At 39.0% G+C, this 18405-nt stretch overlaps 1 protein-coding gene across 1 annotated transcript in view; it reads right to left on the bottom strand.

Annotated features, from left to right (window-relative positions):
- FRYL (FRY like transcription coactivator) overlaps window positions 1-18405 on the bottom strand; it is a 249383-nt gene that overhangs the window by 126139 nt on the left and 104839 nt on the right. Inside the window, exons 4-5 of the mRNA XM_060148216.1 lie at window positions 17251-17450; window positions 1458-1511 (exon numbers count right to left, since the gene is read on the bottom strand). Coding sequence (XP_060004199.1) covers window positions 1458-1511; window positions 17251-17370 — 174 coding nt within the window. The 5' untranslated portion in view covers window positions 17371-17450. The remainder of the gene's footprint in view (window positions 1-1457; window positions 1512-17250; window positions 17451-18405) is intronic.

Genomic DNA, 18405 nt, shown 5'->3' with positions numbered 1-18405 from the left:
ATTAGTAAAGTGGATTCAAGATGTGAATAATCTAAATACCTTTAAAATAATATATTAACAATACATTAATAATTAATAACTAGTAGCAATTAGTACCTTTTGTAATGGCATTAAGATCTGAAAAGGGTTCTATGGGGTGATCTTATTATTACTGTAACAGAGAACTAGCCTTCTTATTTACGGTTTCTTCTTAGACCAGTGGCTATTTACTAAGTGTGTGCTTCAGAATCACCTAGGGAGCTGTTGCAAAATACAGGTGCCAGAGCACTGCTCTTGGTGATTCGGAGTCAGCAGAACTGGAATGGGATCCAGAAACACAGCATGTTGGGAAGCCTCCACCAAGCAGTCCTAACCAGTCATCTTCATCTAATCAAGCAGACTAATATGAACATTAACTTCGATTTCCTAGATACATAATTATAAGAAGGGTAGCTCGGGAATACTAGATGGCAACAGAAAGCTGATCTGGGTTATTGGGTTTTGCAGACAATCAATCAACTTATAATGAAATAAGTCTTGAGCAAACATAATTATGACAAAAATAACACTTGATCTAACATTCAAAATCAGCAAGAGGAAAGAACTGACATTAGAGGATTACCACTAAATTTGAGATATTGGTATTATATAAAAAGGTTTTTGGTTTCGCAGGGTTTTTTTGGAGGGGGAGGGTTGGCCATTGTATATCTTCCTTTTTAAGCTTCTTTGGCTTTTTGACACAGACAGTCCACTTGGCCTTTGCACAAGCACAGATACAAGTAGTTAATGCCTCTTAGGGCAACGCTCAACTGCTGGAGATGGGGGCTGCAGATAAATGCTCCAGCCCTCCGTTCTTCAGAAAGACAAAAATGGGTGACATTCGGTATGATTCTCAGAATGGAATGAACCCCCAGTGCCCAGAGCAGTGATCTCTATCAGTTCTTCCTCTTCCCTGCCTCAATCTCTCAAGTCTCCTCCTTGGAATCTCTTCCCAGAACCAAGTCCTTGTCTCTGGCTCCGCCTTCAAAATGGGGTGGAAAGGGAGAGAACCAGGCTGGATGTTTCAGTATAAAGGTTCTGATACCCCCAACAGGAAAAAATAAATGTTAAAAGGTCAAATATTGTTATGTAAAAATTGTATACAAGGAAAGATTGAGGGATATGACTGGAAATCTTCTAAGAAGTTTTCAAAGGGCATATAGTAAAGAGGGTACCAATGAAAAGCAAAGTTTTAAAATGCTTAATGAACAGAAATCAATAAAGTTCACAGCTCATTCTATGAAGTTCGCAGTTCATAACTCATTCTATTTGTTCTGTTAAAAAACAGACTACCAGTTCCAGACTGAATCTAGTGTATAAAAACATACAGGACCACTAAACAAAATAAATAAATTTCTTAATATTGGATGTATTTGGATCAGACTGTGCGGATAAACATTTTCCTTTCAGGAAAAAATATTCCCCCTACATTGGCATACCTGGTCAAACTGAAGATCTTCACCCCTCTGAAGAGATCTAGATAATGGCTTCTCCTACAATTGAAAAAAAAAAGTATATATGCAAAATATTAGAAATCGTACCGATAATAAACAGTTGAGATTCGTGAGATGGTTTTGTTTTTGTTTTATTTGTAATTAGATTGTTTCAAGGAAAGGTTCTAATCTGCTAATACAAACAAAATTTAATATTACTAGTTTAACTTAGAAGAGCATGCCTAGCATGACCCCTTCTGTCAGCCTTTCTACCTACTTGCCTTGCTGCTTACCCCACATATAGTTACCTAACTTACTAAACATAAGAGATGTCTCAAATTATGTTCACATATATTATGACTGATTCTTCTGTTGAGATTTTTTAGGATGATTTTCTAAACTTTCTACTGTATGCTTTTTTTATTGAATTTTTATTCAACAAATATATTTATTGAAATATGTATCATAGGAAAACAAATGCCATTTTTCCATGAAAAAAACTGGAATTTAGAAATATGTATATTCTGAAGCTTATCTATCCAAGAGCCCCAATTTCCTTCTCTCATTTATTGCTATAACTTCATGAAAATAAACTCACAAATGTATCTGCCACTGAAATTTAAAAATTCCTAATCTAACTATCAGAGAAGCACATTTCTAACTAATTTAATTGGGGTCAGTGAAATACCTGAATTCCACAGCACTTGACTTTCTTAACAGGGAAAGGTCTTTGGCATGTCCTTGGCACTTGAGTCCTTATAAGCTAAGCACACTTTGGTAATTATCTTGCAGACAAGTCGTCAATTTCTAAAACCAAGTATTATACACTACAAACATGTAACATGGTGAGGATCCCATCCAATAATATATAGGCCCAATTAACTACCTCTAAAATTTAAGTAAAACAGTAAGTCTCATAGCAAGTCCAATAGAACATTGGTTGTTTTTTTTTTTTTGGTTTTGTTTTTTTAGAACGTTGTTTTTAGAAGTATGTAAAAGTTTGAAAATTACTGAGCTATCCTAATGTGAATTGTGTATTTAAAACCTGGGCTGGGGGTGGTGTAGGAGAGATAATAAGCTGTTTCTTACCAACTTATTTGACTTATTTGATCCCCCTCACTTGATCCCTCTTTTCACTGTAACATTAAATTTAAAGGTCTTCAGTAATATTTTGAGGAATGTTGATCTAAGTAGTTTATTACTCACATAGGGTGTTTATACAATAAAGTATGGCCAAGCAGACTAAAAGAGAGCAATAACCTTCTCAGAAACACTTACACTGTTTTCTTACACCTCACACTTTTCACTTCTCAACAAACTCATGCTTTCTCAAAGATTTCTGAAGATCTGACATCCTCACAGAGCTTTCCCTAAACCAAAAAGTGAGGATGAGTTATTTTTTCCATAATAAGAACTCAGAAATGATGTTTGAATGCAAAAGAACACTCAATGTTACCATCAGTACAAAAATATGAAGTAAGTGTACTGCACTAAATGCTGTATAAATTACTAATCAAGGACTCTGTATTAACCTCTTGGTTTGATTACAGTATGGTTGAGGATGGCCTAATCGTTGTCAAGCAGATGTACTTTCAATGTGAGATTTTGAAAGGATAACTATTTAAAACATGTTTATAGTACATGCAACCCATTGCCACACAACTAAAAAGAATGCAAATTATTCTCCATATTCACATATAGACGAATGCAAAGACTTATGTACCAGAATGTTTACTGTAGTATTTTTTTTCACAGTAGCCTCAAGTTGGGGTAAGTCCCAAACAGCTTATCTGGTAAAAAAAAAATTTACAGTACTTTCTTTTATTGAAATAATATTCAACATTAGAGAGAAAGAGACAAATATATATGGGCTGATAATAGAACAATCTCTGATTTACATTGTTAAAATAAAAATAGGGACAGAAAAAATATACATATAAAAACTCCCATTTCCACAGCGTAACTTTGTATTTTACCTGATAGTTTGTTTACTATCTGTCTCCCTTTGATAAAATTGAAACTCCACAAAGGCATAGAGTTTTGTCTCTTTTGATCACATTTGTGTCCCCAGTGCCTAGCATGGTGCCTGGCATATAGCAGATGCTCAAAAAACATTTGATGTGTGAATAAAATGTCAATCATAAAAATAAATAAATAAAAAATAAAAGATGGAGGGTGCTACAGAGATTGATAAATAATAGACATGAAAAATGGTATACTAAAAACTATGGACAGTGATCATCTTGATCCAGAATGGAAGGAAGGGTCATTATTTTTATTACATAACCTTTAAAACTATTTCCACTTTTTATAATGTTATTATTTCATAAGAATATAATAGATCAATAATGAATCTAAGGTGCACAATCCTTTACACTCTAATCTGATCCTTGAGTATCTACGTATAGAGGACCAACAGCAACATGTAGCTTCCAGGGAAAGCAAAAGAATTTACTGAAAAGATTTTCGCAGCATAACAGTGATACTGAAATATTTCGATAATTTGCAGCTAAAGATGGCAATCTCTCCTAAACAACTGCTGTCCTTGTAGAGCTAAAAGTCTAATGACAGAGCAAAGAAAATATATATTATCTTAGACAGACTTTATAGGATAGGAAGTTGCAACGGAGGTGAAGATTTTAGAATGACCACTGAGAAGATGACATTTAAGTCACAATCAGAGGGAAGTGAGTAAGCTTGCCATGCAGAGTGAAGGAAAGATAATCCAGTCAGTACCTTGGAACTCCCCAAAGGCTCAGGAACTGGAGAATTTCAGTACTATGAAAGTGTGGGTGCAGGTGAAGTTAAAAATAAGAGGACTGGTTGAACGATGGTTTAGGAAACATTTAGACCCTCCCTCCCATTCCCTTCACCCACTCTACTTAGCAGGTTGGCTGTCCCTCCAATCTACTCACAGAGAAACCGCCCTTCTTACGAAAGGGCAAAACAGAGATGTCGACCGGGGGATACTACAGTTGAAGACAACGTACCACACTGAAGACAGGGAGCTTAAGTAAAAAGGTATATACTAAATATCAAAACCCCCAGTTATCTTCTGTCTCTACATCCCCAGAATGCTAGCAGCCAAGTCTAAACCCTCCCATTTGGGCTACTGAAGGACTCCTCCAAGGGACTCTAGCTTCCAACAAAAGATCTGACATTGATGGTTCAGATGATTACACACTAAAGACCACAGTCAAAAAGGCCCCTCCATGTACACAGAGCTTCCAATCAGCTGTTTAGTGCCTCAATCATAATAAATAACATATAATATGTTATAATAAGCATGTGAGGAGAAGTGGAAACTAACAGAAAAATGCAGTTTGGAGGAAATAAGAGATCAGAAACTCTTTAAAATAAATATTTAATATTATCAAAAAAACAGTGGACAGTGCAGAGTTGTAAAAATGCTGGGCCTAAACCAAGTACATACAGTCTAAATCAGCAGGTGATTGGTTAAAGCCCTTTTTCCTCTCTTCTTTTCTGGTCACTGGCAATCTAAAACAGTAACAGATAAGCTTGGATGTGTCTGGATCATTACCCAGGATTGGTCTACCTCTTTTTAGGAAGAAAGAAACCTAAGGTATTTGATTGCATAGCTTGCAAGCTGCAATTTTATTCAATGGTTGCCCTTCCTTGTTTTTTGTTTTTTGTTTTTGCGATACACGGGCCTCTCACTGTTGTGGCCTCTCCCGTTTGGGAGCACAGGCTCCGGACGCACAGGCTCAGCGGCCATGGCTCACGGGCCCAGCCGCTCCGCGGCATGTGGGATCTTCCCAGACCGGGGCAGGAACCCGTGTCCCCTGCATCGGCAGGTGGACTCTCAACCACTGTGCCACCAGGGAAGCCCTGCCCTTCCTTCTTGAGTCTTCCTTCTAAGATAAAAATGAAATTGTGGCTAAAGTCAAGCTCAGCTAATCTTCGAATCTTTTGCCTTCCTTAACCCCCTTTTATTGTGGCTTCTGAGAATGAAAAGGCCAGTTCTCTCATTTTAGTGATTGATTAAATTCTTTTAGCAAAAGCCATTCACATTTGTGCTTCTAAGTTTTCATGTAACCTACTGTCCATCTGACCATGAGACATGCTAGCCTCCTTTTATGTATCTACTCGTGGATGCTGTTTTCTTTAAAGAGACCCCATGACAGTTTCATTCAAGAACGCAGGAGAGTCATCTTGAATGGCTGTTTATTACTGGAAAGGGTACAAAATAAATTTCAAAATAAATGAGATCACAATAAACGCATTTGAAGCTATAATAAAAACCTTGTGATAATGTTAGATTAAATGTATTTTCATTATCTAATCTTGAGGCTGGGTAAACGATACACTATCTACTCAGACTTGGACATAAATGAAACAAAGCTGGCAGAGATCTGTTTCAGACAAGAAGAAATTATGCTGGTATATAGGAGTGAGGCGGGTAAAATCTGTAAAATATGATGGGTATTTTCTCAGCCAGTGTTTGTCCCTGGAAGCTGTTGTCTACAACACTGGGGGTTTTCCTGGTGTGTCAGGAGGAGTAAGCAGGGATGCCTCTTTTCTCTTAAGTGTGATGATGGGGTAGAAACACCTATTTTCTAATGGAATCCTCACCACTACTCACCATAACTTAATAATTTCATTTTGAAGACGCGGAGATCACCTTCCTCCCCACAGATACACCAGAAATACATCTACGCGTGGAACAACTCCTACGGAGCACCTACTGAACGCTGGCAGAAGACCTCAGACCTTCCAAAAGGCAAGGAACCCCCCACGTACCTGGTTAGGGCAAAAGAAAAAACTAAACAGAGACAAAAGGATAGGGACGGGTCCTGCACCAGCGGGAGAGAGCTGTGAAGGAGGAAAAGTGTCCACACACTAGGAAGCCCCTTCACGGGTGGAGACTTCGGGAGGCGGAGTGGGGGAGCTTGGGAGCCGCGGAGGAGAGCACAGCAACAGGGGTGCGGAGGGCAAAGCGGACAGATTCCAGCGCAGAGGATCGGGCCGACCGGCACTCACCAGCCGAGAGGCTTGTCTGCTCGCCCGCCGGGGCGGGCGGGACTGGGAGCTGAGGCTCCGGCTTTTGTCGGAGCGCCGGGAGAGGACTGAGGTTGGCGGCGTGAACACAGCCTGCAGGGCGTTAGTGCACCGTGGCTGGCCGGGAGAGAGTCCGGGGAGAGGTCTGGACCTGCCGAGGAGGCAAGAGACTTTTACGTCCCTCTTTGTTTCCTGGTGCACGAGGAGAGGGGATTAAGAACGCTGCTTGAGAGAGCTCCAGGGACGGGCGTAAGCCGCGGCTGGGAGTGCAGAGCCCAGAGACAGACATGAGACGCTAAGGCTGCTGCTGCCGCCACCAGGAGGCCTGTGTGCGAACACAGGTCACTGGCCACACGCCCTTCCGGGGAGCCTGTGCAGCCCGCCACTGCCGGGGTCCCGGGATCCAGGGACAACTCCCCCGGGAGAACGCACGGCGCGCCTCAGGCTGCAACGTCACGGCGGCAGAGCCGCAGGCCCGCCCCACACTCCGTGACCCTCCCTACCCCCCCGGCCTGAGTGAGCCAGAGCCTCCGCTCTTTTAACCCCGTCCTGTCTGAGCAAAGAACAGACGCCCTCCGGCGACCTACACGCACAGGCGGGGCCAAATCCAAAGCTGAGCCCCTGGGAACTGTGAGAACAAAGAAGAGAAAGGGAAATCTCTCCCAGCAGCCTCAGAAGCAGCGGATTAAAGCTCCACAATCAACTTGATATACCCTGCATCTGTGGAATACCTGAATAGACAACGAATCATCCCAAATTAAGGAGCCCTGTGGATGAAAGGCTCTTGGTGCTGCAGCCAGGAGTCAGTGCTGTGCCTCTGAGGTGGGAGAGCCAACTTCAGGACACTGGTCCACAAGAGGCCTCCCAGCTGCACATAATATCAAACAGCAAAAATCTCCGAGAGATCTCCATCTCAACGCCAGCACCCAGCTTCACTCAACGACCAGCAAGCTACAGTGCTGGACATCCTATGCCAAACAACTAGCAAGACAGGAACACAACCCCACCCATTAGCAGAGAGGCTGCCCCAAATCATAATAAGTCTACAGACACCCCAAAACACACCACCAGACGTAGACCTGCCCACCAGAAAGACAAGATCCAGCCTCATCCACCAGAACACAGGCACTAGTACACTCCACCAGGAAGCCTACACAACCCACTGAACCAACCTTAGCCACTGGGGACAGACACAAAAAACAACAGGAACTACGAACCTTCAGCCTGCAAAAAAGGAGACCCCAAACACAGTAAGATAAGCAAAATGAAAAGACAGAAAAACACACAGCAGATGAAGGAGCAAGATAAAAACCCACCAGACCTAACAAATGAAGAGGAAATAAGCAGTCTACCTGAAAAAGAATTCAGAATAATGATAGTAAGGTTGATCCGAAATCTTGGAGATAGAATGGACAATAGAATGGACAAAATGCAAGAATCAGTTAACAAGGACCTAGAAGAACTAAAGATGAAACAAGCAACGATGAACAACACAATAAATGAAATTAAAAGTACTCTAGATGGGATCAATAGCAGAATAACTGAGGCAGAAGAACGGATAAGTGACCTGGAAGATAAAATAGTGGAAATAACTACTGCAGAGCAGAATAAAGAAAAAAGAATGAAAAGAACTGAGGACAGTCTCAGAGACCTCTGGGACAACATTAAACGCACCAACATTCGAATTATAGGGGTTCCAGAAGAAGAAGAGAAAAAGAAAGGGACTGAGAAAATATTTGAAGAGATTATAGTTGAAAACTTCCCTAATATGGGAAAGGAAATAGTTAATCAAGTCCAGGAAGCACAGAGTCCCATACAGGATAAATCCAAGGAGAAATACGCCAAGACACATATTAATCAAACTGTCAAAAATTAAATACAAAGAAAACATATTAAAAGCAGCAAGGGAAAAACAACAAATAACACACAAGGGAATCCCCATAAGGTTAACAGCTGATCTTTCAGCAGAAACTCTGCAAGCCAGAAGGGAGTGGCAGGACATATTTAAAGTGTTGAAGGAGAAAAACCTGCAACCAAGATTACTCTACCCAGCAAGGATCTCATTCAGATTCGATGGAGAAATTAAAACCTTTACAGACAAGCAAAAGCTGAGAGAGTTCAGCACCACCAAACCAGCTCTACAACAACTGCTAAAGGAACTTCTCTAGGCAAGAAACACAAAAGAAGGAAAAGACCTACAATAACGAACCCAAAACAATTAAGAAAATGGGAATGGGAACACACATATCGATAATTACCTTAAATGTAAATGGACTAAATGCTCCCACCAAAAGACACAGATTGGCTGAATGGATACAAAAACAAGACCCATATATTTGCTGTCTCCAAGAGACCCACTTCAGACCTAGAGACACATACAGACTGAAAGTAAGGGGATGGAAAAAGGTATTTCATGCAAATGGAAACCAAAAGAAAGCTGGAGTAGCAATTCTCATATCAGACAAAATAGACTTTAAAATAAAGACTATTAGAAGAGACAAAGAAGGACAGTACATAATGATCAAGGGATCGATCCAAGAGGAAGATATAACAATTGTAAATATTTATGCACCCAACATAGGTGCACCTCAATACATAAGGCAAATACTGACAACCATAAAAGGGGAAACCTACAGTAACACATTCATAGTAGGGGACTTTAACACCCCACTTTCACCAATGGACAGATCATCCAAAATGAAAATAAATAAGGAAACACAAGCTTTAAATGATACATTAAACGAGATGGAGTTATTTGCTATTTATAGGACATTCCATCCAAAAACAACAGAATACACATTTTTCTCAAGTGCTCATGGAACATTCTCCAGGATAGATCATATCTTGGGTCACAAATCAAGCCTTGGTAAATTTAAGAAAATTGAAATTGTATCAAGTATCATTTCCAACCACAACGCTATGAGACTCGATATCAATTACAGGAGAAGATCTGTAAAAAATACAAACACATGGAGGCTAAACAATACACTACTTAATAACGAAGTGATCACTGAAGAAATCAAAGAGGAAATCAAAAAATACCTAGAAACAAATGACAATGGAGACACGACGACTCAAAATCTATGGGATGCAGCAAAAGCAGTTCTAAGAGGGAAGTTTATAGCAATACAATCTTACCTTAAGAAACAGAAAACATCTCGAATAAACAACCTAACCTTGCACCTAAAGCAATTAGAGAAAGAAGAACAAAAAACCCCAAAGTTAGCAGGAGGAAAGAAATCATAAAAATCAGATCAGAAATAAATGAAAAAGAAATGAAGGAAACGATAGCAAAGATCAATAAAACTAGAAGCTGGTTCTTTGAAAGGATAAACAAAATCATTAGCCAGACTCATCAAGAAAAAAAGGGAGAAGACTCAAATCAATAGAATTAGAAATGAAAAAGGAGAAGTAACAACTGACACTGCAGAAATACAAAAGATCATGAGAGATTACTACAAGCAACTCTATGCCAATAAAATGGACAACCTGGAAGTAATGGACAAATTCTTAGAAAGGCACAACCTGCCAAGACTGAATCAGGAAGAAATAGAAAATATGAACAGACCAATCACAAGCACTGAAATTGAAACTGTGATTAAAAATCTTCCAACAAGCAAAAGCCCAGGACCAGATGGCTTCACAGGCGAATTCTATCAAACATTTAGAGAAGAGCTATCACCTATCCTTCTCAGACTCTTCCAAAATATAGCAGAGGGAGGAACACTCCCCAACTCATTCTACGAGGCCACCATCACCCTGATACCAAAACCAGACAAGGATGTCACAAAGAAAGAAAACTACAGGCCAATATCACTGATGAACATAGATGCAAAGATCCTCAACAAAATACTAGCAAACAGAATCCAACAGCACATTAAACGGATCATACACCATGATCAAGTGGGGTTTATTCCAGGAATGCAAGGATTCTTCAATATACGCAAATCAATCAACGTGATACACCATATTAACAAATTGAAGGAGAAAAACCATATGATCATCTCAATAGATGCAGAGAAAGCTTTTGACAAAATTCAACACCCATTTATGATAAAAACCCTGCAGAAAGTAGGCATAGAGGGAACTTTCCTCAACATAATAAAGGCCATATATGACAAACCCACAGCCAACATCATCCTCAATGGTGAAAAACTGAAACCATTTCCACTAAGATCAGGAACAAGACAAGGTTGCCCACTCTCACCACTCTTATTCAACATAGTTCTGGAAGTTTTAGCCACAGCAATCAGAGAAGAAAAGGAAATAAAAGGAATCCAAATCAGAAAAGAAGAAGTAAAGCTGTCACTGTTTGCAGATGACATGATACTATACATAGAGAATCCTAAAGATACTACCAGAAAACTACTAGAGCTAATCAATGAATTTGGTAAAGTAGCAGGATACAAAATTAATGCGCAGAAATCTCTGGCATTCCTATACACTAAGGATGAAAAATCTGAAAGTGAAATCAAGAAAACACTCCCATTTACCATTGCAACAAAAAGAATAAAATACCTAGGAATAAACCTACCTAAGGAGACAAAAGATCTGTATGCAGAAAATTATAAGACACTGATGAAAGAAATTATAGATGATACAAATAGATGGAGAGATATAACATGTTCTTGGATTGGAAGAATCAACATTGTGAAAATGACTCTACTACCCAAAGCAATCTACAGATTCAATGCAATCCCTATCAAACTACCACTGGCATTTTTCACAGAACTAGAACAAAAAATTTCACAATTTGTATGGAAACACAAAAGACCCCGAATAGCCAAAGCAATCTTGAGAACGAAAAATGGAGCTGGAGGAATCAGGCTTCCTGACTTCAGACTATACTACAAAGCTACAGTAATCAAGACAGTATGGTACTGGCACAAAAACAGAAATATAGATCAATGGAACAGGATAGAAAGCCCAGAGATAAACCCACGCACATATGGTCACCTTATCTTTGACAAAGGAGGCAGAAATGTACAGTGGAGAAAGGACAGCCTATTCAATAAGTGGTGCTGGGAAAACTGGACAGCTACATGTAAAAGTATGAGACTAGATCACTCCCTAACACCATACACAAAAATAAGCTCAAAATGGATTAAAGACCTAAATGTAAGGCCAGAAACTATCAAACTCTTAGAGGAAAACATAGGCAGAACACTCTATGACATAAATCACAGCAAGGTCCTTTTTGACCCACCTCCTAGAGAAATGTAAATAAAAACAAGAGTAAACAAATGGGACCTAATGAAACTTAAAAGCTTTTGCGCAGCAAAGGAAACCATAAAGAAGACCAAAAGACAACCCTCAGAATGGGAGAAAATATTTGCAAATGAAGCAACTGACAAAGGATTGATCTCCAAAATTTATAAGCAGCTCATGCAGCTTAATAACAAAAAAACAAACAACCCAATCCAAAAATGGGCAGACGTAAATAGACATTTCTCCAAAGAAGATATACAGAGTGCCAACAAACACATGAAAGAATGCTCAACATCACTAATCATGAGAGAAATGCAAATCAAAACTACAATGAGATATCATCTCACACCAGTCAGAATGGCCATCATCAAAAAATCTAGAAACAATAAATGCTGGAGAGGGTGTGGAGAAAAGGGAACCCTCTTACACTGTTGGTGGGAATGTAAATTGATACAGCCACTGTGGAGAACAGTATGGAGGTTCCTTAAAAAGCTACAAATAGAACTACCATATGACCCAGCAATCCCACTACTGGGCATATACCCTGAGAAAACCATAATTCAAAAAGAGTCATGTACCAAAATGTTAATTGCAGCCCTATTTACAATAGCCCAGAGATGGAAACAACCTAAGTGTCCATCATCGGATGAATGGATAAAGAAGATGTGGCACATATATACAATGGAATATTACTCAGCCATAAAAAGAGACGAAATTGAGCTATTTGTAATGAGGTGGATGGCCCTAGAGTCTGTCATACAGAGTGAAGTAAGTCAGAAAGAGAGAGACAAATACCGTATGCTAACACATATATATGGAATTTAAAAAAAAAAAATGTCATGAAAAACCTAGGGGTGAAACAGGAATAAAGACACAGACTTACTAGAGAATGCACTTGAGGCTATGGGGAGGGGGAAGGGTAAACGGTGACAAAGCGATAAAGAGGCATGGACATATATACACTACCAAATGTAAGGTAGATAGCTAGTGGGAAGCAGCCGCATAGCACAGGGAGATCAGCTCGGTGCTTTGTGACCGCCTGGAGGGGTGGGATAGGGAGGGTGGGAGGGAGGGAGACGCAAGCGGGAAGAGATATGGGAATATATGTATATATATAACTGATTCATTTTGTTGTGAAGCTGAAACTAACATACCATTGTAAAGCAATTATACTCCAATAAAGATGTTAAAAAAAAAAAAAAGAGGACAGAAAAAATAATAATAATAATTTCATTTTCAATTACACAGCAGATGTTTCTGAAATTAACTGGTAAATGAATGAATAAAATATAGTCAACATCAGACTATTCTGAAAGAACTATCAGAAGCTCTGGCTAACACAGTGATACTATGCTTTGTTAGAAGAAAAAGGGCACAGGCCACAGCAATGTTCTTAAGGCTACATTCAATTTAAAAAACAAACTTTTACTAAGCACCTACCACCAAGGGCAGTGCTGCAGGTACAGAGGAAAAAGAGACCTGGTTCCTGATATCAAGTAGCTCACATCAGAAAAGATAAACATGTAAGCAATTAACCATAATATGACAATGTCAGAATCGAGGAGTATGAACAAATTATTATGGTAAAACAAAGATTCATTTAGTTTGGGGAAGGATTACTATGTTAGAGGGAAGATGTGGGAAGTTGGAAGAATGAGTAGAGGTTTAAAAACAGAGGAATTAAAAGCATTTTAAGACTTCCCTGGTGGCGCAGTGGTTAAGAATCCGCCTGCCAATGCAGGAGACACGGGTTCGAGCCATGGTCCGGGAAGATCCCACATGCCGCGGAGCAACTAAGCCCATGTGCCACGATTACTGAGCCTGTGCTCTAGAGCCCACGGGCCACAACTACTGAAGCCCGCACACCTACAGCCCGTGCTCCGCAACAAGAGAAGCCACTGCAATGAGAAGCCCGCGCACCACAAAGAAGAGTAGCCCCCGCTCACCACACTAGAGAAAGCCCACGTGCAAAAACGAAGACCCAACGCAGCCAAAAATAAATAAATAAACGACATAAAAATAAAATGACACTTTGAACAAAAAAGCATTTTAGATTGAGAGAAAAATAAAAAATACATCAGAACAACAGAATATATAGAGGATACTTTTTTTTTTTTTTTTTTTTTTTTTTTGCGGTACACGGGCCTCCCACTGTTGTGGCCTCTCCCGTTGCGGAGCACAGGCTCCTGACGTGCAGGCTCAGCGGCCATGGCTCACGGGCCCAGCCACTCCGCGGCATGCGGGATCTTCCCGGACCAGGGCACGAACCCGCGTCCCCTGCATCGGCAGGCGGACTCTCAACCACTGCGCCACCAGGGAGGCCCTAGAGGATACTTTTAAGTGTCACAGCATACATCAGGATAGGAGAATCATGAGACATTACGCAAACTGTAACGAGACTGTGAAGAGGCTGAAATGACTCACCAAGAACTTCAATTTAATCCACAGCAATGAAAAGGAAGCAAGATTTCTAAAGCAGAAAGGCAATATTTGTATTTTAGATGAGGAAAAGTCTGGTGAGAACAAGGAAAATGGGAAGGAAGTGAACCACTTCTTGACTGCGTAGAAGGCTAATGCAATGGCCTAATATGACAGAACTTGGCCCTGAGCTAGGACAGTAACAATGGCATTGGGAGAAAAAGGAAGGAGAAAGATGGAAAATCACCATATTATAGACTCATTCAAATTAGGAAGTTTCACTCGTATTTTAACTGTTTTACTCTGAAGACTTTCACATTTCAAAATTAAAATTCCTTTAAGAATATAAAATATCTTAGAGCTCTTAGGACCATAGCACATGGTGCTGTTTAAAAATATTTTATAAAATAGGTAAGTTTTAAATATGTGCTGTGTAAGTTGCAAATTGCTGAAGCCAGCTGATTGCTGAGGGTTCATTATACTATAATCTCTACTTTTATCTAAGTTTAAAAATTTTAATAAACATTTTTTCAGGCTTATTGAGATATAAGTAATAAATAAAAGTGTAATATATTTAAAGTATACAATGCGATATATACATATATACTGTGAAAGGATTCCCACCTTCAAGTTAATTAAAACATCTATCACCTCACATATTCACTTTTTCCTTTCTTTCTTTCTTTTTTTTTTTTTTTTTTTTTTGGTGAGAACACTTAAGTTCTACTTTCTTGGCAAATTTCAGTTATACAATATAGTATTATCAACCATAGTCACCAGGCTCCATAAACTTTTTCTAATGTATTTTTTAAAAAGTGGTTCCCTTTCTGACTGTACGTTATTTAAGTAGGTTAGTGTAGCGATCTATCATGTAATTCATAGACCATGGATGAAGAAAATAACATTTTATAGAGTAAGTACATTTCTAATCAAGTCTTATAATCATTAATTCATATCTATAGACTCTTGTAATCCTAATTTCTAAAACAGAATTTTATATTTTATACATGCTGTAAGATATATATACATTGGTATAAAAACATTAATTTGATATGCAGAAAGTAATCGTGGAATGACTTAAATTGAATATAGTGAGATGCACAGCTTTAAAATATACATTTTGGTTAATGATCTTTTACCTATTATTATTTATTAAACCTCAAATACATTATTTCATAGATGCTTTCTTCAGAGTAGTTTCCTCTATTTAATGATCAGAAAGAAACTCGAGGCATGCATGTACCCACACACATACCATCATATTATGAGTAATGTTAAGTCCTACTTCACTAAGAAAATTAAGAACCTATGATACTTCCTCAACTTCCCTTCCTTCTTAGGTCATCATTATTCTCTTTTCCGTTCCTTTCCTCCCTTCCTTCTGAGGAAGGACAGCAGATTGAGTTAAGCCTAACTCTTCACTCTGCTGCTTATTGGCTCTGGGCTTCAGACAAGTAACAAACCCTCTGAGTCTCAAAATGGCAGTGAAGACCTATCGCTAATCCAGTTGTCTAAGGAATAAATAAATTTTAGCTATTACATCCTCTACCTCCATCTTCATTATCATCACCGTACTTCTAACCTACCAGCGTGATCTTGATACATCCCATATCCATTCCCTTCAAACCCAAAGAGTTGCTTCCTAAAGTTATATCATCCTGCTAAAACTGTTCTCAGGCTGTTTAATTTCCAAGTCCAATACGCTCTTCCTCAGTGTTCACTGTGTTCTGCCTCTCTATATTATTTGACAATAATAATGCTATTCTATAGTCTCTTCCCTTGATATTATCATGTGCTCTTTTAGCTTTATCACCCTCATGTAGATGATGCCAAAATCTATATTTCTTGTGAGTTCCCAAAAGGAATCTCCAGCTACCAATCAAATAGTTCCACATGGTTTAGATCGCTAGTAGCTCAAGCTTAACATACACAAAGGAAAAATTATCTTAATCACCTTTACTACCCCAATAACATTCCTGTTTTCTTTACCTAAGTAAATACACTACCATCTTTTCTAACACTTCAAAAATCTTTAACCCTTCACTCTCACTCGAAACACCTACTCCTAATTATGTGCCAAGTTCTACTGATTCTGCTTCTGTTGTTTATCTCACTTTTTTCTGCAACCACTTCTCCACTATTAATGCCCTAGTTCCCTAGCTCTTTTCATTCCAGCCTGAATTATATACAATAACTAAACAGTCTTTGCCTTTCATCTGTTCTCCCTCTTACTGCCCAACCACTGTATTATCTATCATAATAGCCACCACAATTCGTTAGAATCCAACCCAGACATTTGTTTTTGGTCTTTTTCTTCCTTCGTCACCATAAGCTCGACTCACACAGAGCTCCTCACATTCTTTAAGTATCCTCGTGTACTGTAAGTTCAAAGCTGTTTACGTGTTCATTATAAGTCTGGCTACTGTCACATCATTAACTCACAGAATGTTTTAGGTTTTCTCTTATGTTTTATCTGTCTCAACAATTCCCATTGGTGAAATCCATTTTTGTTCTTTGGTGACCTGCAGTAACTTATCAAAGTGGGTTCTAGAGTCATTACAGCTTTTTAGATCATCACTTTACTACTGGCCTACCCCTTAATTTTTTGTGAAGACTTTATTTTTGAGAGCAGTTTTAGGTTCACAGCGAAACTGAGTGGAAAGATAGACTTCCCATATTCCCCTGTGCCCTTACACGCGTAGCCCCCGCCATTATCAACATTCCACGCCAGAGGGGTGCATTTGTTATAACAGATGAACCTACACTGACACAGCCTAATCATCCAAAGTCTACAGATTGCACTACAGTTCACAACGGGTGTTGCATATTCTATGGGTTTGGACAAATGTATAATGACATGTATCCACCATTATAATATCATACAGAATATATTCATTGTCCTAAAAATCCTCTGTGTCTGCCTATTCATCCCACCCCTACCCCTGCCCAACCCCTGGCAACCACTGATCTTTTACTGTCTCCACAGCTTTGCCTTTTCTAGAATGTCATACAGTTGGAATTATACAGTACGTACCCTTTTCAGATTGGCTTCCTTTAATATTTTTTCAAGTATATTATTTTCTTTGGAAAATTTGTAATATAATGGTTAATGCAAGTCAAGAAAATATTGGATTTATAGGTCAGCTCTACTCACCAAGGGTTCAGCCATTACAACTTCAATTTTCTTTTCAGCTTGAACAGCAAATTCTGCAAAGAGGCTCTTGATGACATATTCACCAGGCTTGACATCCGGGTCAATCGTAATGCTTGACATGATGATATTCTTTTTCCCCAAAGTGGAATGAAAGTTGGAAGAAATGCAGTACTTATTCACTTTGCTGACTTGTGCTGAAGCTAAAAATAAAAGAAACAAAAGAACTCTACTTTAATAATCAACTCAATTAGGCCAACCATAACCACCCTATTTAATATGTATCCTCCCCCTAAATCCCATCCAGATCTCCCAATCTGTATTACCAGACTCTATTTTTGTCTATTACACTTGTCACCTTCTAACATACTGCCCAACATAACTATAATTTAGTTATATATTATGTTTACTATGTACTCTTTTTCTCCCTACCCTACTGTTGTAAATGCTATTAGAACAAAGATCCTCTTCTGTCTTTTTTGTTCACTGATGAATCCCACGAGCCTAGAACAGTGCCTGGTATATATACTAGGTATACAATAAATATGTATTGAATGAACAAATGAATTCTAAACAAAGTTATGTGCAATGAAGGAAATAAAACATGACTCATAGGACTTTTCTTTGAATCATTCAAAGGAGAGATAGGGATGATATCAACCGTGCCTGGCAAACAGGGCTTCGCATCAAGTGTGGCACAAAGAGAGCACACACCACTGCTTGCCGTTTATCTTCACCTGTTCTGTTCCTTTGACTACCTGGGCAGTCTACCTGGCTTTTATCTACAGTTTATCCAGTCACCTCGATCTTCCAGGCTGTTGTATATTATAGACCCTCCCATTCTCTAACCTCAGCTTGTGACATCCCTTTGGCCTGGAATATTCACAGAGAACCTCCAAGAATGTACTCCTCTCCCTCAGGCTGATCTCTAGATACTACCCTTTCAATATGCTGTCCTATAAATAACTCCCTCCTTGAAACAGGAAGCAGAGCACAGTTTTTCAAAGACTGAATTTCTGCTTATGTGTATGTGTGTATATAACCACAGGACAATAAATTTAATCTAAATAAACACACTCCCAACTTATAAGGAATTGTTCCGTCAACTTAAAAAAAAAAAAGAAAACCCTACTCTGCCAAACATAGTATGTGTCAAGA

This window comes from Lagenorhynchus albirostris, chromosome 4 (assembly GCF_949774975.1).
Source record: "Lagenorhynchus albirostris chromosome 4, mLagAlb1.1, whole genome shotgun sequence".
NCBI classification, from domain to species: Eukaryota; Metazoa; Chordata; class Mammalia; order Artiodactyla; family Delphinidae; genus Lagenorhynchus; species Lagenorhynchus albirostris.
This window is presented reverse-complemented; position numbering and strand designations above follow the sequence as displayed.